The 24,236-nt window shown below is 37.5% G+C and overlaps 1 protein-coding gene and 1 long non-coding RNA gene across 2 annotated transcripts; one reads left to right on the top strand and one right to left on the bottom strand.

The window, feature by feature from the left end:
* The first annotated feature begins 13,835 nt into the window (after positions 1 to 13,835).
* On the top strand, positions 13,836 to 14,519 carry LOC131618995 (shewanella-like protein phosphatase 2). Its single transcript, XM_058890140.1, has one exon. It carries the CDS (start codon positions 13,836 to 13,838, stop codon positions 14,517 to 14,519), a length of 684 nt encoding a protein of 227 aa, XP_058746123.1.
* A 1,023-nt stretch (positions 14,520 to 15,542) lies between these two features.
* On the bottom strand, positions 15,543 to 17,413 carry LOC131617195 (uncharacterized). The gene is made up of 2 exons (XR_009288478.1): positions 16,362 to 17,413; positions 15,543 to 15,794 (listed from the first exon to the last, which is right to left on the bottom strand). It is a non-coding gene; the product is annotated as an uncharacterized LOC131617195 (long non-coding RNA).
* Between the last annotated feature and the right edge of the window lie 6,823 nt (positions 17,414 to 24,236).

The following is a 24,236-nucleotide window of genomic DNA, read 5'->3' as shown; positions in this document are numbered from 1 at the left end:
GGATTGTTCGCGAAGAATTTTAGGGACATTCCCACACACAAACCAGTTTGGAAAAGGAGGGCTTAAAGCCACACCAAAGTCAGCACTAGGTAGTGGAGGGAATTTTGGAGGATAGAGCTTGAAAGCCACTTTGTAACGCTGTTCAGGTCGAACATACGTGGGCAGTTTTAGCTTATCCAGTTTATTGGAAAACTTTTTACGTAAAGTGACCGCAGCTTCACGAACAATCCGACTAAGGTCATCAGGCCTATAGATAGTTTGAAAGAACTTTTGACAAGCTTGAATTTCTTTAATATGGGTTGAAGTACCTTTTTTGAAGTTCGCCTGCACACCAGCAAAAGCTTCGGTTAGTTCTTGCGAAAGACCATCCGCGTCGAAGATTTGTTTGTTATAATATTTTGTCCACCATTGATGGAAATCTATAGTAGAATAGAAGGCAGGTTCGAAAGAGATGGGAGAGAGGGTCGTGATGCCAACATATTTGGAGATCTTGGGCTCATAATCTTCTTTAGATGAGTGCATAGTATGCAAACACATGTGATTTCTTTTTCCGTACATGCATTTAGGCTTGAGCTGAACCAACCCAAATTGTCTCGATACGAGATTAGGTTGGTAACAGAGAAGACAACAATGACTCTTTGGGGACCGTAGTCGATGATACAATAGTTTAGGCGTCAAGCAAGCTTCCCAAATAACCATAGATTCAGCTTGTTGATCTGGAGAGGTTGCAGGAAATTTTCGTGTAAACCATTCGGGACCCACTTCTCTCTTCACGAACGGAGCCATAGAAGGGCTGAACTGATAACGTTTAGCAAACATCATAATGTATGCTCAAAAAGTTTTGCGCATTTTTCCTCCTTCTTCTAAAGGGGTTAGGTGGGCTAGGCTAGTTCCTTCAACTGTTTGGTTCCGAATAGCTGGGTCTTTTTCATCAACAATGCCTTTACTTGGAAGGAAAGCTTCGAAGGTGGCATTAAGCCATAACTGCAATAGCAAAAAGGGCCCAGCGAAAAGAAGAGAAGTTCCAGTTTTGTAGTCTTTAATGAGATCTGTTGCTTCGCCAAGACTTTCATAAAGGTACCATAGAATTAGCTAGCTCAAGTTTAATTTCTTTCTAGCATTGATTTGGTTAGCCATACAAAGATACCTCTTGGCCACTTGAAGAGATCTAGAACAGAAAATGCATCTCGAAAGCCAAAGTGCCAGAAATGCAATATGCTCTTCGTCTGATACTTCGTCAGTCGTTGTGTCATGATGTTTCATGATGAAGGGAGTGAAAGTGGCTTTGATTTCATTAAATTGTATGGTATCGGTATCCATATAGTTGGGATCGAAGATTTCCCCTGTTGGTCGAAGCCCTGTAATAGCGGCTATGTCGAGAAGAGTTTGGGTAATCATCCCACAAGGAAGATGGAAGGTATTATGAGAAGCATCCCAGAAATATAAAGACGCTACTAATATGGTTTGGTTATATTCTAAGCATGTCTTAGATAATTGGATCAAGTTGTAAATTCCTAATTCTTTCCAGAATGGAGCTTTTTTGGCTTCAACCTTAGCCAACCAAGCATAGTAAAGTTCGGGATACTTTGCTAAAGGAACCGCTCTAAATACTTTGAGAAAATTAGTCATGTAATTTAGGCTAATTTTTTCTAGAACTACATCGGCTTCAGTCGAAGCGCCGTCTGTAACACCCCGATATCCGCTACACGCATCAACCGTGTCGGCCAACCGAGTATGTCACCAGCTTAATAAATACTCCCCCTAGGTCCGCTTATCGGCTGCCCAAGAAATATTGTTTTTGCCTCCCGCAGGAATCGAACCACGTACCTAGGGGTTAAGTACGTATTCATAGCAATTCCTGCTACCAATTGAGCTACTAGCTCAAGTGATAAAACCTTGGTATTTAAAGATTTAGTGAAAAACTTTTCAAATCGCTTTTAGGTTTTGAATAAAGTTTAATAGGACACGCGTCAGGAGCTGATTCACTCGTCTGGCGGTCGAACAGTTATTAGCCTTACTCCTAGTATCTAGGAGCAATGATCATAAGTAATGATGAGACGTGGGAACGCACGTCTTGAAGAGACGTTTTTGAAGATGACAAGACATCTTTGAAAGAGAAGTCATAAATGATTGTGACGTTAGTCAGAGTCTTGGAACTCAAAAAGTATGAGGAAATCGAAATCTCATTATGGCAAGAAACGCCTATTTCTCTCATCTTTCCGAAACAGTCATTTATTGGGGGAAATTTGTTAGCTGGAGATTTCAATTGTTATATGTGCTTTTCGAAGACTTAAAGTTCGAAGAGAAAAATGGCTTTGGATGGCCATTTCTGAGAATGTTATCTGAGAAAAATGGCTTCGGGACTTAAATGTTTTTCTGAAATACAAGAGTGCTGAAACTTGAAGTATTTCGATGCATTCTCACAAAGGGCACGTTACCACGTATCGAATAGGATTCAGGCTGGAGGTTTTGAATTTCGAAATATTCTAGTTAAACTGACGAGGTCAGATGGCGCCCTAGGTATTCGAAACACTTGCATGCGGGCAACGTGGCATTTCGTTAGCGTAGGTGTAATACGGTGAACTGACTTTTTAATGAAATGTCGCGGTAAAGCAAGAGTCGCCACCGACTTTTATTTTATCCAATTTTAGGAAAGGCTAAAAGAACAGGAAAATACCTTTTAAAAGATTTTGAGTTCGGGGGGTAAATTATACAAAGGGAAGGTGTAAGGCACCCTTTGTATCCATGGTTATCCAAGGGCTCTTAATTGCTTAGCTCACTTTGTTTGAAATGTTTGAATTTGTTTGAATTGTTTGAAAAGATTTTTGAAGAAGAACTTTAGCTTGTAAATAAGCGTAGTCTTTTTGAATTTGATTTGGAAAAGAGGTGTAAAAAGAAATTTGAATTAGAGCTAGCAATTTAATAGCAACTACCCTAAGTTCGAAAATTTGTTCTTTTAACTTTTCGCGCGAAAGGATCTATCCATACCATGAAGGGCAGGAAGTCTTTCAATTGGATGTTTAAGGGTCATCGAGGCTTATCGTTCGCCACAAGACTGTCCCTTGCCATAAAGAGGGCAGGTAGTCTAAGGGAAGGATATAATAGTCATTGATCTTTTTTAGGCATCATGCGAGGATACCTTAGCAATTGGGACAATCATCATGTTTTTACCGAGGCAACTTCGAGGGACAGAATTGATGATAATGAACTTAGGGCAACGTTTGTTTTGCTTTAGGTATCATCGGAATCGAGGGACTTTGACTATTTAGTACAATTGAAGGCAATAGGCAACAAGGCAACAGCAGAGGTTACCCTAAAGGTGAGTGTGTGCAACAATCATGTGGTTAACTTCGATTACATTTATCTTGTGGTTAGGTGAGCTATCGTTTAGTTAATTAGTCTTGTCACTCCCTATATTACTAACCACGCAGTAATATAATAATATAACATCACAATTTAAGTGCCTTCAAGGCCAATCAATACAAGCCAGGAACAGATACATAGTAATATGGGGAAGGGAATAAGAAACCAGCGGATCCCTTAATAGGGTTTGACATAAGTAATAAAAAGTAAGGTTTAGGGTTACCAATGTCCGTAACTTCGGCAGTTTGACAAACCTTTGGCTTTGATTGATGAAGGTTGATGGGGCAGAGATTTTCCTTGAAGCATGAAGCATTGACCCTGACCATTGGAGAATTGACAACAGAAAAAGAAGGCAATGAGTGTATTGCTAATTCAAGGCAAAATAACCAAAAATAATATTCAATCAAAATAAATAAGAAAAATAAGAAAAAATTTAGAAACTTAGCTTCTTGATTGGCATGGCGCGTAATCGGACGAAGCCTGATGATGACCCTGAAAAATTGCACAAAGAAAATAAAAGAAATTTTAGTGCATTACAGATTCATTGTCGATCGGTATAAACACCATTTTTAACCCAAAAGGGTAAATAAAAAATAAATGATATTACAGAAAGGTTAATGAAATCAAAAGTATTAGAAACTTAGCTTTTTTTTATCGGTTGTGGCGCACGGTTGAAAAGTATTGGTTAACCCTGAATTATTCGTCTAATTATTTAACTTAATTATTCATATTAATTAATTAAATTCTACAAAATAATTAATTAAATCTAATAATTAAAACCTAAATTGATTAATTAAAACTAAAACTTAAATTAATTACTAAGTTAATTAAAATTATTATATAATTAAAATTATTAAACTAAATAAAATTATTAAAAGAAAAGGTATTGGTTTTAAAAGAGTTTTTTTAAAAAAGGTTTTGTAATTGAAAAGAAAATAAATCAATTGGAACAAAAGGAAATTAAAACTTAGCTTAATGATTCGGTGCAGCGTGGCTTTGAGAGTCCATGGTATGCTAGCAGGATCAAGCGCATTGGATCTGATTAGAGATGAATCCTATGACACGGGACGGAGGGTGTATCATGGGCTATCATGACGCGCGTGCACTGGATCAGCTAGCTTTTAAAGTTAAAAATAATTCTTGTCTGAGACTGGACTCGAACCCAGGCGCTGGTGGTCAAGAAAAGGTGAGGCCTGCCATCTGTGCTACGCGTTATGAGACATCATGTATTTGGGACGGGATTTATATAAACGAAGAAGGAAAGTTGAATTTGAAAAAAAAAAAAAACAAACGCGAGCCTTCATCTTCAACCTCGAGTACAGACTTTCGCCGACGGTAGCCATAGCCCTGCAATCATTAACTTGATTATACACATCAAATAAATTTCGAAAAACAACATGAATCGACTATAAATCGGCTTTTGGATCTCATGGTGTCGTCAATTTGGATCGATTTTGCTTCCAATTAGGTGGCCCCAATTTGAGAAGCCGAAACCCTAACTATGGTGTATGACCGTATCTGTACCAAAAATCAAATCAAGCAATCCAGAAACATTATATAGGTCCTCAGCACCATGAATATATATTCAAAACACATTTATGATGTATGTATGAACAAGATCAAAGATTAAAACGAATAGGCAAACCGTAAATGCGGTGACAACAATTCTTGATGCTTTAGGCGTTTGTGATAAGCGTATTAGCTTCAGAGAGTGCCGAGAGAGTCCTTTGGATCCTTGGAACGGTTTGATTCGTCCTCTCGACACCTCTGCTACATCCATCTTGTACCACTGTTTTGTTGAATTTGAACAGAGTATTGCATCACGATTTTTTCCTTTTCCTGCAAAAACATAAAACAAAAGAAACTATACGAGATAAAGTGGTATTGAAACTATACAAAATTCAATAAAATTGTGTTGTGTTATTAGTCTGTATGGAGTATGATATAGGTTGAGGAATGTGTTTAAGAATTTGTAATGGTGTGAACAAATTGGTTAAAGGTTAAAACTGCATGGTATTTGAAAATAAGTATGGTAGTGTGATTGGTGTTTATGGATTGATACTATTGGCATAACAAAAAACCACAGATCGTGATTCTATTTGGACAATGGGTGGATGAATGAGTTTTAGTGTTGCTGGTAATGTACCGTGGAGAAAGAATATAAGGGTTAGAAAATTGGTGAGTTAGGGTGGAAAATATGTACTGTATGTCAATGTCCATCCGTTAGGGTTGGAAAATATTAGTATTTATAACAGAAAAATTAGGTTAAACAAAATAGGAAATTAATTAAGGCAAAAGAAAATCAAATCAAATATTTTAATGTTGATTGACTTGGACCCAAAGTTAAATGAGAAATTGCTTTTTATATTTTTTTTAATGATTTTTTGACTATTTTATGAAGAAATCATGAGTTAAATAAAAAATAATATATTGAAAAATACCTTAAATAAAGAAAACGAAAATTAAAAATAAAAATGCTTTTTTTGGTTATTTTTGAATTAAAATTAAAAAAGTAAAAATTGATTAAGAAAACTATATATTTTTTGTGATTTTTTTTTAACATAAATGGAAATGAGGTCAGTGACAAATAAATAAATAAAAAAGTGAAAAATGCCAGAAGCGAGGTTCGAGCCCGGGACCTCTCGCTCTTGTACCTTTTAACCTTAAATCCTTACCAAATGCGCTACGTCATTCATTTGAAATAAAGTGACATTAGTAAATATATGAGGGCAAATTTTGGGGTATGACAGTAGGACCGTTAGGGTCGAATTAGTATAAATAACGGTCTTAGTATCAGGATCCAGGGTGTTCATTTTGTACAAATCACTCACAAATCACTCAAGTATCAAGTGTTAAGAGAAAGAGTTTCTCTGAGAAATGTACGTATGACACCAACACTTTAAATATGTTTGTATTTCTATTACAGAATCGAATTGTCTTTTAATTTCCTTTACTTTTTCGCCCAGCCTTTCTTTTGATTTAAGTTTCTTTACTTCTTTCGTCAAATGATTTACGTTCCTGCACTTTACATTCCTGAAATTTACATTCTTTTACATCCTCGTCAAAGTTTTTTTTTACGTTTATAACAAGTTTACTTTTTGTTGTGTACTTCGTTAGTTTATTTCGCAAGTTATTTATATGTTCATACCATAACTAAGTTTTCGAAGCAAAACGAAAGACCAAGAGAATATGAACCAAATTATCTTGAAATACAACTTTTTGACTATGTCCTAGGATCAATCTAGTCGATCCTGCGAGTAACCAAAGTACATTTATAATTTGGAGGACTAGCGGTTGTTTATCGGAAATCACCGTAAACAGTTGTGTATCTCTTCTAAGTGTTATAGTGTTTTGTCGATCACGAGTCACCTTCAGTCGATAGCATTAGAATCTTTTGTGGAAAACTTCTCTTGTTCAACACTTTGTACTAATCTCCAAATATCATGATTTATGATTAGTTCAGACATAACTCTTCCATATGGAATATGGAAGTGTGTCTGGTTTTGGGATATCCTAATGGTGTCCTCTAGATGGTTGAAGATAGTTTTAGGAAGATCAATCCTATAGTGGTGTGTTAGAAGGAATACCAACAACCTGTTATCATGGGACATGACATCCCTTACTTACATTCTAGGACGAAGGTTAGTTGGGGAAAATTTGAACTAGATTTTAGGATAGTGGAGGAGATGTTCAGGGTTGTTTGGTTCATAAGGAACAGAATCATCAAATAGAGTTTTGAACAAGTTTACCAACCTTAGGCCAGATTGGAACTCTTTAGTGGTGACTCTAGATGAGACACAACCTGTGGCTTTGACAATGGATGGGATGGTAACAGAAATGGGGAGTTTGAAGATTTCAGAGAAGATAGTGTTTCCATCATCACTGATCTTGGCAAACTTCCAGAACTCTTTTACTAAAACAGGGTAAACAGGACCTCGGAGCATGGTGAAGTAGTTTGCCCAGTACTGGATTTGGGAACTCCATATTAATTCCCTTGCATCCTCTAAGAGAAAAGCAAGATTTGGGTCCTTCTCAGAGATGATCTTCAGATAGTTTTCATCTCCATGGTAGGTCATAGCAGAGATATTCTGAAAAGGTGAGGATGATTTGGAAGAGAGATGGAAAGATATTTGATTTTGAGAGTTATTTTAGATCTAATGTTAGTATATGTAGAGGATAATGAAGAGATGTCAGTTATGCTATGACAGGATACTAATGCACCCTTAAGAGACTAGTCTTTTCTCATAACTTTGGTGAGCATGCAAGAGTAGACAAGAGATACTGACATACATTAGTGTTTAGAGACAGATTTTAGTTTGAATTAGATTTATTCAAAAAAAGGTTGTTTAGCCAATAAATACGAAATGAATGCAGTAATTAAAGTTAACTCAGAGATACAACTCATGCATGGAGAATATGACAGGTAGTGGAGTAGGTGACAGCTAATATTAGGCATGCAAAAGAGATTTATATACATTATTAATAGATTCATTTCTAGGTCAGCAGAATTATAAAAGAGAAGGTTTTAGAAAGATCTGACCGTTCTCAATGATAAACCTTTCTTCCAGTTTCTTCTGAAAGGGAGAGAGAGCATCTTCTTATGCATAAGTTCTGTCTGTTTCTGCCTCAGTCTTATTTCTAAAATCTTGTTCTACCTTGTCTTCTTCCTTTGATTTGTGCTGATGAATTGAAGATGACCACTTGGCATAAGTCAACTACACTTGTTTGACCTTGGATATTTCCATTTAAGCACATTTCCTTCTTTCTGATGTCTTGAGCTTCTTATGGAATTTTGATGTTGATCCATAAAACTCTTTTAGACATGTAGATAATGTTTTCAGAGTATTGAGATCTTTGCCTTGACATCTTCTGATTATACTGAGTATTGGAATATGACGTTGCTTTTCTACTCAATGTGGTTTTTCTCCTTCTAGATCTCTCTATGCGGTTAAGTGTTTGATCTTGAGATCAATAACAGAGCCATGCTCTGATACCAATTGAAGGTGGAGAAAAACACAAGAAAGGGGGGATTGAATTATGTTCTTTATCAAATTAAAATTCCCTTTCTATAAATTCTTTTCTTTCTCTTAGTATCTCATCTTCTGGATATGCTTTAATGTTGCAGAAGCATGCTTGGAATGGAGTTGCATAACCAATGAGATATGCATTTTAACTTCTTTATATCATCAGAACTTTTGACTTGTCTCAGTATAGTTCTAAATACATTCTGCGTGAATGTTCTAAGTTAAATGAATTGTACAGAAAGTAAAAGACACATTCATTTTTATCCTGGTTCACCTTCTGACTAAGGCTACCTCCAGTCCACCCTCCTCAGGTGATTTGTCTCTCAATATAGGACTTAATCCACTATAACCAAACTTGATTACACCTGCACGATCATCCGTCGTGACTAACAACCTGCATAGCCAACTGTTGTGACTAACCCTGCACAAGCTACCCGCGAGTGACTAACCCCTAGATGACTAAACCGTTCAGTGATCTCAGCGATATATAACGTTCATCAATCTAGTAACCCTGCACAAGCCAACATCTCGTGACTAACTACAATGGACTGTTCAATGATCTGATCCACAGATATAACATCCATTGACTCCTACACAGCCAACTGTTGTGACTAACCCTTGCACAACCAACCTGTTGTGACTAACCCTGCACAAGCCAACTGCTCGTGACTAACTATAGATGATGAACCGTTCAGTGATCCCATTAGGATAAAACGTTCATCAATCTTTTGGAGATTACAAGTGTGCTTCTTAGTTAAGCAGATTTTCTCCTATTCTTAAGTACATTTGTTTACGAAACACTGACTAGAAGTCACTCCTGGTGCCTAAAAATTCTATTAGAAGTTTCCTAAGATATAACACACTACGAGCAACAACTCTATGTGTTTAAAATTTAATTATAAGAAATATAAAATCTTGCAGTCTTCTTTTTTTAAACTTCTGGATGAGATCTTTGCATGTCTGTTGATAAGCAGAATATGAGTATCAGCTCCGAATGTTGAGTGCTTCTTCATGCTGATCTTCTTCTTCAAATATTATTAAGCTGATTTAGAGCAACAGCTCTATTGTTGATTGCTTCTGATTTGATCTTCTTCTTCTGCTGCTTCCATACTGATCATGAAGCTTGTTATAGCTGATAACACATTGATTAACATTAGTAAACATGAAACACTTTTCGAGCAACAACTCAGTGTATTAAGTTTCTTTTGTCATCCAATATGAACAATATAAAGACTGATCAGGTATTAGTGAACTTCTTATAACTCCATTGGAGCGTATTGCATTACATGCAGAATTTCCTCTTTCACTCTTTTGGATTTTCTTCTCATAGGCATCTGATGTGTATTTCAACACAATTGATTCATCACACACTTTGTGTATGTTGCCTCTTGATATAACTTCTGAAGTATGATCTCACATTTCTTCATTTATACTTTCATGCTCAGCTTCTCTTCTACATATTTTCTCCTAAGATCTCTCTTTTGTTGCACTCTATAGTTGCACCATGGATACACACTCTGGATGCACACTCAATGCATTTTGGGTGTATAATGGACACACACTTAAGTTTGAAGTTTGATCTATATATATAGCTTGATGAGTTACCACTGGAATCTAGACGTTGAGATTTGTTTGAAGATTGATTTGAATGCTTGTCTCGATTGAATCATGAATGACAAGTGTTGTTCTTGGAAGAATCTTATCCTTAGCGTGATGATGACAGTTGGTAGCATGTTTCCTTGGTTAAGCTTGTCTTTTTCAACGCGCTGCATGTGGGTTGCTTCTTCAATCAACCTTGGGAGTTGTTCCATTAATTTGTTGCAACCGTTTTGCTAATGATGATGTTTGTAACGGTTTTTGTTTTGATTATGATCTTTTGCACTTTGTAGGCTGAAGTTGTATTTTCTTTTCTTATCCATGTGTGCCTTTGTTGTTGTAGCTTTTTGTATGTCACTGCGTTACTGTATCAGAACTTATCAGAACTTCTGATCTTCTATTCATGTGATCTTCTTGTTGTAACGAATCTTCATGTATATTCTGTTTAAATCCCTGAAGCTTGTCTTGTTGAATTCTTGCTCTTTGTACAGAACTTCTGATGCTGTCGTATAAAGCTTTGTAACATAGTATTTGCACACTCAATGAAACCATTAGTAATAAAATTGTTACTCACAAAATATATGCTTTTTATCATCAAAACTAGATTCTGAACATAGATTCTCAATCTTGTTCTAACAAAAATTAGTTTGGCAGAATTGACAAGCATCAAAAGAAGGTTTTCTGAAAGCAATGATGATTATTTAAATATATTTCGATCCATAAAGGCTAGATGATTTACACAAGTGCCAGAACATGAACTTGTTCAAATTGCTGTTGAAGGTTTGGGAGGGAAAAGAATACAAATGGCTGACATGGATCTTCGTAAGGGGAAGTTAGTATGAAGAACATGGGAGCTTGAGTGGGTCGAAAACCGCCATAAAGTAGTTATCTTTTGTATTATAAATAAAGAAATTTGTACTTAGTTTAAGGGGTTCACAACTTACAAACACCTACACGCTAACACTCAAAGTACCCAAGCGACGAGCGAAATGAGTCAAGCAAGGGCTATGTATGTCTAAATCACTTACTTTTCTGCAAATTTTAATGTTATGTCATTTACATTCAAACTTCGTTATTTTCCTTACTTATTCATTGTTTAAACTTGCACAATTATTCACAAAAAACCCCAATTTCAACTCTGAGAGTGTTTGACGCCGTGTCGAAAAAATCTTTTCAAAACACAAATATCCAAAACTCTTATTAAAAAACTCTTTGAAAACAAAAGCGTTGTTCTGAGATTCTCTGGTCGATCTCGCAAGTAACCTATAAAAAGAGACTAGATTCATTTACCAATTTCCAAGGTAAATAAAGCCACAATCAGACTGACCAGATTAAGACTGCTTCTCCTAAACCTTAAACACACGAGGATCCTTGCCAAAAAATGTTCTATCATGTGAAGACACCATATAATTGAGACCTAAACTTAAAGAGAACCTTCTCATGACAAGAAAGCGATAATTATACATCCTTGCTTAAGAACCATGATCCTTTGGATCCTAATAGGATTATCAACTCCTTCTTGCTCCGAACATCCCTCTGACATGCTCATCCTAGGTGATTTGTATGGAACCAAAACAATCAACTACTTAGGGTGCTATATTTCCATAGCCCTCGGCTCCTTAGGTTGTCTCTTTCCACTTTCCCAAAACAGGGGTTCCCTGTTCTCATAGACTTGATAGGTGACATCAAGTTTGAGTAACCAACCTCCATCCTGTTAGAGAGAAACATTAGACAAACAAATTAAGAAAGATAAATTCTCAATTATATAGATGTCGAGACATTATCTCTGACAGCTCTTCAAGAATCTCCAATTCCAGATTAGGAATTCTCCTTTAGCAACTCATAGGAAAACCTTGAGAATCATTCATTCTCCCCCTCAATAGCAGTACAATATGTGATTAGTGCACACCCACACAAAACACAACCTATTCTAATTGAATAGGAATACACAACTGGCTATTGTGTTCTTTCAGATGACAGAGAGGATGCCCTTGACATATAAACTCGACCTTCATATTCGACAAATCTGACTGAGATACTAACTTGGATCGAAGGTTATCTGAACCAGGAAGTAATCAAAGGTTGATCATCATTAAACCAACTCAACCATCTAAGACCTGTTTTCAGGAACAAAAACATCTTGCAATGAAGAAATCATTTAATTGGTTTTTAAATTAGGAAAATCAAACGCCATTTATCCAAATTCAAGAAAGACACCGAAACATTTTTCCACCATTATAAATACACTTTCAATCTCTCATTTTCCTTTTTTCACACTTTCTCCTTCTTCTTAACCTTAAAGCTCTTCAACTCTTGCAAACTTCCATTTTTCGTCCTATCGTCACTCTTTAGAAAAAATGGTTCCTCCTTCTACTTCTACACAACGAATTTCATTTCCGCTTACTTTTGAAATCATTGCTCCTACTTCTCTTGGTAATCAGACCTACGTTCCTAAACCACTCATCAATGGAGGAAGAAAAAACTATGATTTGAACTTCTCAAGTATTGATCCCTTTCTCTATTTTTGGTACTGTTCACGCCGTTTTGGGCCCACTCCCTAGTCTTCATGAAAAACTTGAACAACTAAAGAAGTTTTTTTTGCTTGCTATCATTGCTGCAAACCTCGAGCATTTGAAGACAAACCCTATGAATTAGGGTTAATGAGTTCACCCCTAACATATTTTTTGTTCTTCTACCACTACTAACCTTGCTGCTTATATCGAGTGGTTGAATAATGTAGAGAAAAAGAAAGAGCAAGTCTAGAAAACCCAAGGTATATACGACCTTATTTAGTTGTCCAAAGTCGCCCTCAAATACAACCCTAACATGCTTATTTCAACCACTTTCTTTTGGGAATGTTTGACCAACACTTTTCATCTCTATTTTGGAATTATAACTCCAACTCTTTTCGAAGTAACTACAATCAAAGTCTTCGACCCACTGGAAAGAATTTATATCCTTCTTTCCTAATAAAAACTAAACCTTGAAGTAGAAATAAAATTAATAATAATAGAGGGAATATAAATCTTGAACTACATATTTAGATTTTTTTTTTAAATAATCAAGTTTTTAAAAAAAATTCCGTATATAGCCAAAATTTCAAAGTAATTACAAAATGGCCATTTTTTCACTATTTTAATACATTGTCGCCACTTGCAGTGGCGAATTGCAAATTGGGGCGGTTTAAAACCCCCGCAAAACATTTTTCTTAAGACAAGTCGCCACTTACATTGGCGACTACATTTAAATTTTAAGTTTTATTGTAAACTGTGGGGGTTCAAAACTGCCGCAAAGTTTAAAAAAATTAAAATTTTAAGTGTAGTCGCCAATGCAAGTGGCGACTTGCTTTAAGAAAAATATTTTGCGGAGCTTTTAAACCGCCCCAATTTGCAATTCGGCAATGCAAGTGGCGACAATGTGTTAAAATAGTGAGAAAATGACCATTTATGTAATTACTTTGAAAGTTTGGTTATATGCGGATTTTTTTTTTTAAAAACTTGGTTATTGAAAAAAAAATTCACATATTTATGGTGGTTCACATCCCTCATAGGTGACAGCACCAAATTATTAAAAGAATTGGCTTATGCAAAAAGAGTATGACAGTAAGATATAGTTCAATTTCAATGACTTTTTTCAATGACTTTTATGAGAAGGAGAAACCAAAATGATTTAGTTATCTCTTAGCAAAGCAATTTCAGAGAAATGAGTCCAATATCTTTCTTGATCAAGTGTCACCACCATCTTTCACTAATTATAAAATTACCCAAATCCTTGGAGGGAAGAACAGAACAAACTCATTCACCTCTTTCCAAAGCAAACATCATTTAACAGTGTTTCCTGATCGAAGTCAAAATGGAAAATGAAAAAGAGATTCCAACCTCAATCTGCAAAGACATTCCCAATCTCCATTCTTCTTTCGTCGACACCTTCGTCGACTTCTCAGTCAGCGGCCTCTTCCTCCCCCCACCGCCGCTGCCATCTCCGCCGCCCACCCGACTCCCCTCTCCCAAATGCCTCATCGCCATTGGCGACCTCCACGGAAACCTCAACAAGTTAAAACAAGCCCTACGCCTCGTCGGACTAATCGACTCCTCCGACAATTACACTGGAGGGTCCGCCACTATTGTCCAAGTCGGCGACATCCTCGACCGCGACGACGACGAGCTGAAAATCCTTTACTTTCTCGAGAAGCTGAAACGACAAGCCGCGCGATGTGGTGGAAGCTTCGTAACCATGAACGGAAACCACGAGATTATGAACATCGAAGGGGATTTCTGTTACGTAACGGAAGGTGGAGTGGAGGAATTTAGGGTTTGGTTGGAATGGTTCCGGGAGGGTAACAAGATGAAGAGTCTGTGTCAAGGTTTGAAACCGCTGAAGGATCCGTTAGAAGGTATCGAAGTTGAGTTTCGTGGTGCGAATAAGAAGTTTCATGAAGGGTTTAAGTTGAACAAGCCTAAATTGTCTCGAAACCAGGTTGGGTTGATAACTAAGAAGACCATAATGGCTCTTTGTGATTCGCAATCGATGATATAGCATCTAAGGAGTTAAGAAAGCTTCCCAAATAGTCATCGATTCAACTTGTTGATCCGGAGAGGAAGCAGGAAACTCTCGTGTGAACCACTCAGGACCTACTTTCTTTTTACAAATGGAGCCATCGAAGGACTGAAGCTGTAGCGCTTAGAAAACATCATTATATCTATTTGAAACGCCTCAGACAGTTGACCTCCTTCCTCTGAGGGAGTTAAGTAAGCAAGCCTTGTTCCTTAGACCGTCCGGTTCAGGATAGCTGCGTCTTCTTCATCAACTATTCCTTTCTTTGGGAGAACAGCTTTGAAAGTAGTATTAAGCCATAGCTGCAATAACCAGAAAGGCCCAGCGAAAAGCAAAGAAGTCTCAGTTTCGTATGCCTTCAAGAAGTCAACGGATTCGCCAAGACTTTCGTAAAGGTACCCCTGTTGCACCCCAAAATTTGCCCATCCAATTTTTCTACTAGCTAGCTTATTGTTCTTAACTTCATTTGCATTTTAGGTCATCTAACATATCATGCAATCTGGTTTATGATCAAGGATGTAGGTAATTAAGGTATCCATGGTCTCAAGGCCCCTCTTCATTCAAGGATGTCAAGCTACAACATCTTTATCAAAATTCCTTAAGAACATCAAGTGCATATTGTTTCATCGGGGATTAAAAGAAGTTTACTTGGTATTGTACTTTGGTTGTTTCCCACATCTCTAGTCATCAATTTTATATCTCAAGAGAAAATTAGAGTTTTGGTTAATTACTTAAGTTTATCATTGGAGTTTATTAATTGGAGACGGACTTAGGTGGATCCAAGTTGCTTGAGCTTGCAAAATTGGAGGGCGTAGAAACAAGTTCCAAGGTCTGTATCATTATGGTCACTCAAGTAGCATTTATCATCATCCAACTTTATTCACAAAGGCCAATGTCATTTAAGATCCAATTCATTTGTTAAGATTCAACTTCAAAGTTCAATTTATCTGAGCATTGTCAGAGCATGGTCAAATACATTATTATCCAAGTTTCTTCATCCAAATATTTCACCAAAGTCCATTTATGTTCATGACAAATCATCAAAAGTCAACATACAAGAATACACTTTTATAAATCCATATCCAATTGCACATTACACCATTTGAATACAAAAGTTATTTCTATTCTTGTAGCCAAGCCTTGGTTCCATCTCTTGTTCCATCTTCAAACCTCTTTTCGTCATCCATCATTTTCCATCTTCAATCCTCATAAACTCCTACTGCACCAGCAAAACAGAAATGGTGTTATCATGCATCCCTACACATCAGCATACATACACATCAAAAAGAAACCATTTGTGTTCACACCAGTTCAGAATGTACACAAATAAATCCAAACTGCACTAGTATAAAAGCCCTGCATAAACAATAAGAAAATCAGCATTCATTCACTATATTAAACCAAACCTTTCCTAACCACTTTTTAAACCAATTAACACTCAACCCTATAACAGAAATACTAACTGTTAACCAACTCATAACTGTCACCATCAATTCACTAACTAACTCTAACCATCTCAGCCCTCCATCCATAACTAACCCCTAACCGAAAATCCAAACAAAACTTCCCTAACTTCTCTAACAGAATTTCCACATACCAAACTAAAAACAGTTCCAACTATCAATAACCGCATATAACTAACCTGTTTCATTACTCACCTATAACTAACTCAAACAGAATCAGTTACTCATTCTAACAAACTCTAACAGAATATGCTAACTAACCAACAGCTCCATAACAAACTAACTGAAAGTGAACAGAATCATTGAGAATTATTCAGCAGGAGAAGGTTCAGAATGTGACAGAAAAAGTCAAGGGACTTACCTCTATATAATCATCATCTTCTGCAGTGCTTCAGGTTTCAACCATTTTCTTCAATTCCTCCATAACTCTCCACCATCTTTACCTTCTCTCCACCATTCTTCCTTCTGGACTTTCACTCTCAATTCACTATCTCCGCACCATTTCCATCTTCATCATTCATCAAAGTTCAACTCTCCATCATCTTCATCGCTTCACACTCCAATTTCCATCTTCTTCCCCTCAAAATCTCTAAACCTTCACTCTCAAAAACCCTATCTTCTTTAATCTTCATCACCTCATCAACCTACAAATCCTCCACTGGTTTTTCAATCTGCATCAGCTTCTTCACGACTTCACTTCACTCCATCATTCTGCACAACTCAATCTTCATCATTCACAAACCATCACCACCTTCATCATTCAATCAAACCTCCAATCACCATAGCCAAACACATCAACAACCTTCAATCCTCATTCATCGAAGCTTCTTCCATCTCCTTCAATATCCAATCCTCAATCCTTCAATCACCTCAATTAGTCAACAAAATCGTCAGAAAAAAGGCTAACAGAAACGAGAGGGCAGAAACGAGAGCTTGTTCATGGCGTTGGCCGGAGTTTTGATCGGAGACGGTGAGACTCTCCGCGCGTCGTTCATGAAGAGGAAGAGTGCGAGGCAATCGATGATGATGAGGCGGAGGATCTGAATCGGAGACGAAGAGACGAGAGAATTGTTGTCTCGCGGTTGTTTCGTGACGGCGATAGAGAGTTTGATGGTTGTTTCGTGACGGCGATAGAGAGTTTGATCGGAGAAGAAGGGCAGAATCACCGCCGCCGCTTCATCTTGCTCGTGAGAGGAGAAGAGTTCTTTGCCGAGATTGAGGGTGCGAAGAGAGATATTGAGTGGTGTCGTTGGTGGATGGCCGATCGGAGAGGGTGAATTTCTCCGGCGCCGCTCAGGTGCGCCATTCGCGAGAGTGAGAGACGAGTAGGGAAGGGGGAACGACGCAAGGTTCTAACCCTAATCCCTTTTCTTTTTTCATTTCAATTTATTTTTCTTTTTCATTTCAATTTGTTTTCTATTATTAATTAACAGAATGAATTGATTAAGTTAATGGAGAATGTTAACAGAAATTCAGTCTCTGATTTAATGTCATTAATTGTTGATTAAAGTTGTGATAATTTGGACTAATCTGAATACTAATAAACTCTATTGGGCCGTAACTGCTAGCACACACCCCTGGCCCATTGTCTTCATTTTTGACATAAGAGAAAACTGTCACAATAAAACTTCTTTGGGCCATACGAATTTTTCAGATTCACACCCCTCTGTTTACTTTGTTTCCATTAATATTTTTAGGTTCTATTAGTTTTCTTTGCCATTTCTTTTTAGTGAATAAAAACTGATTTTTTCCTATTAATTTTAAGACTTTAGTACATAGATTTTGACATATAAAAAAATAATCACAAAAACATTAGTTTTAGGCTATTTGCTTTTAGTCTTTTGCTTGTAATTCAATTTCTCCCATAAAAATCAATATAAAAAAAAATAGTAGTATTTTATTTCATTTTGTACTATATTTTTGACTTGCTACTTCATGCTTGTGTATAATTTTGTGCCAATGTATCCTTACTCAATCTTATGACTTATAATCGTGACTTTACTTTCATGCCGCTTTTTTGCTCCTAACCATTAGGTAGAAACCATGACAACTTTAGGATTTAGAGGCTCCCATCATATTAGGCTAGTTGATCATTTTAGGCTAGTCTTCCTTCTTTTCTTTTCAACTTTTAAAATACTTAATAAATATCGATGAAGATCATACCGTTACTATATTTCATAGTAAGAAAGAAATGATTGAGGCGTAGGCCTTGATGTATGTTCTTTCCTACTTAGCGGAGAAGAAATGATTGAGGTGTGAAGCCTCGATGTATTTCTTAACTGTTGTTTAGAGAAACGATCGTGGTGTAGGCCTCGATGTGCATTCTCTAAATATTCACAAAAGAACTCTTTTTTTGTATCTCCTTTACTTAGCGGAGAAGAAATGATTGAGGTGTGAAACCTCGATGTATTTCTTAACCGTTATTTAGAGAAACGATTGTGGCGTAGGCCTCGATGTGCTTTCTCTAAATATGCAAAACAAAACTCTTTTTGGTATGATCTAAGTCACAAATTAATTTCCCTTAAAAGACACCTAAACAAAAACACTTCAAAATATCTAATAAAGGCTCAGACCTAAACAAAGTAAGGAAGTGATGCGAAACCTTGTAGTAGGTTCTCGTCATCATGGAATTACACCTAAAAGACACAAACCAATCTTTTCTCTCTTGCCTCCGAGGCATTTCTTTCTCTTGCCTTCAGGGCATTCTTTCTCATTAATCGGACACGTTATTTCCGCTCCATTCCCAGCTTAAGACTCCAGAGGTCGAGCAGCGGAGTGCGAATGTAACTGTTCAGCTAAAAAACATAAAAACAAACAAAAACTAAAGAGCCGAACTACGGCGCTCTGATTCCTGAAAAGGATACGTAGGCATTGGGTCGCGGGGCCTAAGCGAGCACAACTATTTATAAACCTTATTTTTCCCCGTGTTTCTTTTCTTTCATTTGCATGCATTCCCTTAGTAATTGAGCTTTAGATTTATACACCCTTAGAATAGAACAAACATAGGTGGATACCGTCGAGTACGATGGGCGTGAGGGGTGCTAGCACCTTCCCCTTGCGTAACCGACTCCCGTACCTTATCTCTGGTCGCAAGACCTTCTCTTATCCTTATTCTAGGTTTTCTGATATTCCTTTCCCTTTGGGATAAATATATTAGTGGCGACTCTGTTCATCATTTTCGCGAGCGTGCGACAGCTGGCGACTCTGCTGGGGACCTAGCTTAGTCGATCCTAGCTTGTGTTTGCTTTCTTTGGGTGTTCATTTATTGATTTATTGCTTTATGGCTTTACTTCTTTATGCCTCGCATATCATGACTATTTATTGCTTGCATATCATGTTTATTTTCTCGCATCCTGGACTATATTATGGGTCCCCGTGGGGGCCACATATTTTCTATGTTTGCAGGTTGGGTGGGATTTCTATGAGGTAAAAGGCCCAATACCCAGGCCAGAGTGATACCTTAGGAACTAGGAATAGAGTGGCCATGACGGACAGAAGACGTATGTCTGATTGATCCGATCATGTATCCACGGACAGAGCTTGGTTGAACGAGGCAATATCGTATGATAGCGCCTACTTTCAATCCTCTGTTGGCTTTTTGACCTACCATATGCTAGATCCTACCTGTGAGAGGGGTGGGGAATTTTGTTTTGCAGGAAAACATGCCTCCATCCTACCTTAAACCATTCAGACTATCTATCATAATCAACGTCGAACCTCTGAATCTGGAGGTTTGACCTTATGTGACTCTTGCAAAGGTTATCTATCAGAATCAACGTCGAACCTCTGAATCTGGAGGATTCGACCACCCTTGACTTATGCACAAGCAGTTTATCCAGAAAGCAACGTCGAACCTCTGAATCTGGAGGATTCGACCATATCTTATTGATCATGAGAAGATGTTATCCAAGAGGCCTTGATCCTTGATCCTGATTCCTGCTGCATTTGCATCATCATTAACATTCTTGCATTCATGCATATGCATCCATGGTTACCAAGACTCTTATACTCTTCCTCTCCATCAGATCAGTCAAGACGATTCCTCCACACCGATATCTGACAAGAGCTCACAGACAAGGAATCATGGGGAATTACAAACAAAATCAAGCTATTATCTAAGGACCCCATGCCTCCTCATGGGAGCACCTTCCACCAATGGAGCATGAAGACTTTTATGTTTGTCAGAAAACATTTCATCTGCATTAGAATAAGGCCAAACTTGCCATTGTATAGATTTCTTTAGTATTTTCAATTGTATTACTTTTGTTGTTATCAAGTACTTCTCATTGTAAGAAACCCATTCTGTTTGAATAAATAAAAATAATGCAATATACATGTTTTTCTCAAATCATTTCATCTTTGTCATTATGTTCATTGATATTCAACTCATTTGTCTTAAGCAATTAAAAAAGGAGAATGATGAAAAATCAAAAACACATGAACTACTAATTGTATGCTTTTGGAACAAAGATCCTGCTGATGATGTACAGGCATTGTTTCAATTCCTAAACACCGGAGTTATAAGGGAGTGAAACCTTCGTCAACCCCTTTGAGCCTAAGGAGTAGTAGTTTCTTTTCAAAAATACAAAACCCTCAATCTTAACCGGGGGCAGGGTAGTCTTCAGTTAGTGCGACCGAGCGTTCAACTTTCAGGTATTCCATCCGAGGATCAATCATATTCCATCTTTCACAACAAAAAAGGAAGAGCACAATCCACAATGGATGTCTCTCATTCACTAAGAAGAAGGCAGTCACAACCTTTTCTTCAAGTCAATCACAAAAGTCATGCAACTTGTTTCCGAACGAGACAAAAAGAATGAAAAGAAAGTTATGAATAAAATAAAAAAGGAAAACAATAGCCCGCTAAGTCAAAAAAGAAAGAAAAACTTTGAAGCAAATGACTTAGGCAAAAATTAGGGCATATCCCACTGGACAACGAAAACCAAATTCAAAAGAAACTGTTTGTCCAGGCAAAAGTTAGGGAAAACAAAAAGCAAAAGAAGAATCCTCCGAGGGACAAGTTGTTGTGACCATCAACGAAAGCACTGAAGAGTGACTGCCACCTCCATCAACGTCACAAAGGATCCTCATCCATCACAATCCTTCCTGAAAGGCGAATACTCGTGTCAAACTAGCTGAACGTAGGACTGGAGAACATCACGAAGAAGGGGTGGGTTAAGTAGAACTTGAGCCTTTATCCTTTGTTTCTTAATCCGTGAACCCGACCACGTTACAACCCTCAAAAGTCCTAATTGAAGCAGGGTTCGTTCCGAAAGCATACAAACTTTAAAATCATGTCAAACTGACTCCTAATGTTGCTTGTCACTTGTGTTAGTATCAGTACAACATTTTGACAAATAAAAACTTTTCTTTGAGACTAACATGTGCATTGCATTCTCATTATCTTTTTCAAAACAGATTTGTCTCTAATCAGAAAGTAAGTACTTGATACCAAGGAAAGTCCGACATTGAAGTTCCGCCGAGTAATCTTACAAAGGCAAAGGTTGGTCATCCACAAAGCAAATCTCTGAAGCACCCATCTGGTGGAAGAGTTCCTTTCAATCTGGGGCATTCATCCCTTCATCTACACTGGGGCAAACCATTACAAATCTCCATGATTCAAGAATATCAAAGTTCCATCTCAAAAGGTCATACAAGCTGGGGCAAGCTAGTGATAATTCATTTTTCCATCCCCAAGCAAGTGTCAGATATCAAGACCAGTGTCGAGGAGTCAAACTAAACACCTCACCTTCACAAGTTCTATCCTTCGAGCAACAACCTTTCCGCAAGGGCATTCTCCATCCACTCCTGGTATCTTGGAAACAATCATTCCATTCATAATCATACAATCATCATGCATATCATTGCATTTTCATTATCATTTCTCCCGCATGATCCAATCATCAACAAATCAGGGGCATCCACCCTACCTTGAATCAAGCTGAGTTCAGAACTCCACCGAATCTATTCCACATCAAAGCAGAAACCCTGAACAATCAATCAGTACACTACATATAGAATCCATAACATTGCATCTCCAGAAGTGCACAAATAAATCATACATTGCATATGAAACATAAGCCAAGTTACTCATCAGACGAGGTCCCTACAAGCAATCAATTGATAGTCCACTGGATCACTCAGAGTTACCATTGTGGTGTCATCTCCCAAAGTCAGTCATGTTCATCTTTCTTCAACCCAGAGTTGATTTTCCCTCCATATTTTAACCCCGAGTTAATTATCTCTTCCCACTCAACCCAGAGTTGACGGTTATCTCTTTTCTTTTCCCGCTCAACCCAGGGTTGACGCTTATCTTTTATTCAACCCAGAGTTGATCCCTTGTCTTTTCCCACTCAACCCAGAGTTGATGGTTATTCTTTATCCTTTTCCCCACTCAACCCAGAGTTGACGGTCACCTTTTATTCAACCCAGAGTTGATGTTTGTCTTTTATTCAACCCAGAGTTGATGCTTATCTTTTTCCCACTCAACCCAGAGTTGATGGTTGTCTTGTTTCTTCCCTCTCAACCCAGAGTTGATGGTTGTCCCTTATTCAATCCAGAATTGATTCCTTTCCCTCTCACCCAGAGTTGACGGTTATCTTTTGTCTTTCCCACTCAACCTAGAGTTGACGGTCATATTTCCTCCTTTTTCTCTCAACCCAGAGTTGACAGTTATCTTTTCTCTTTCCCACTCAACCCAGAGTTGACGGTTATCTCTTATTTGACCCAGAGTTAATCCTTTCCTTTCCCACTCAACCCAGAGTTGATGGTTATCCTTTGTCTTTTCCCATTCAACCCAGAGTTGACGGTTATCTTTTGTCCCTCCCTCTCACTCAGAGTTGACGGATATCTTTTATTCAATCCAGAATTGACTTCACTTTTCCCACTCAACCTAGAGTTGACGGTTATCTTTTGTCTTTTTCCTTCTCACCCAGAGTTGACGGATATTGCTCATTATCTTTTCTCCTTTCCCACTCAACCCAGAGTTGACGTTTGTCTTTTGTTCTCTTTCCCAATCAATCCAGAGTTGACGATCATCCTTTATTCAATCTAGAATTGACTTCTCCTTTTTCCCACTCAACCCAGAGTTGACGGTTATGTCGAATTGATTTCTCTTTCCCACTCAACCCAGAGTTGACGGTTATTTCTAATTGTTCATCCTTCCCCTTTCAACCCAGAGTTGAATTACTTTCTCTCAACCCAGAGTTGATGTCTATCTCTTGTTTTCAACCCAGAGTTGATATTCTTACTTTCTATCTCAACCCAGAGTTGATGCCTATATCTTGTCCCATTAATACTGATTTCCCTTTCTATTCTCAACCCAGATTTGATGTTTACATCTTGTCCAACCCAGAGTTGACTTCCCTTTATTCTTCGACCCAGAGTTGACCCACTATTCTTCTTCAACCCAGAGTTGAGTTCTATTTCATTTCTAACCCAGAGTTAATTTGTTCAATCCAGAATTGATACACTTTTCCTCAGTAGAGTTGACACCGTCTTTTCCCCAGTGGATCCTATCTCTCATCAAGCAAATTTTCAGGTTCACTTAGTATTTAATCCTCTTCTACCTCGAATGCTCGAAAGGCTAGCGCCAATCTCACCTTCAGGTTTAAGATGATTAAATAGGGGCAGCTGTTGCACCCCAAAATTTGCCCATCCAATTTTTCTACTAGCTAGCTTATTGTTCTTAACTTCATTTGCATTTTAGGTCATCTAACATATCATGCAATCTGGTTTATGATCAAGGATGTAGGTAATTAAGGTATCCATGGTCTCAAGGCCCCTCTTCATTCAAGGATGTCAAGCTACAACATCTTTATCAAAATTCCTTAAGAACATCAAGTGCATATTGTTTCATCGGGGATTAAAAGAAGTTTACTTGGTATTGTACTTTGGTTGTTTCCCACATCTCTAGTCATCAATTTTATATCTCAAGAGAAAATTAGAGTTTTGGTTAATTACTTAAGTTTATCATTGGAGTTTATTAATTGGAGACGGACTTAGGTGGATCCAAGTTGCTTGAGCTTGCAAAATTGGAGGGCGTAGAAACAAGTTCCAAGGTCTGTATCATTATGGTCACTCAAGTAGCATTTATCATCATCCAACTTTATTCACAAAGGCCAATGTCATTTAAGATCCAATTCATTTGTTAAGATTCAACTTCAAAGTTCAATTTATCTGAGCATTGTCAGAGCATGGTCAAATACATTATTATCCAAGTTTCTTCATCCAAATA

Source organism: Vicia villosa, linkage group LG7 (assembly GCF_029867415.1).
Source record: "Vicia villosa cultivar HV-30 ecotype Madison, WI linkage group LG7, Vvil1.0, whole genome shotgun sequence".
Lineage (NCBI taxonomy): Eukaryota > Viridiplantae > Streptophyta > Magnoliopsida > Fabales > Fabaceae > Vicia > Vicia villosa.
The sequence above is the reverse complement of the archived record's forward strand: the minus strand, read 5'-3'. Positions and strand labels throughout refer to the sequence as shown.

Bases quoted from the DNA above. Each gene is read 5' to 3' on its own strand.
- LOC131618995 (XM_058890140.1), top strand. From the start codon at position 13,836: ATGGAAAATGAAAAAGAGATTCCAACCTCAATCTGCAAAGACATTCCC.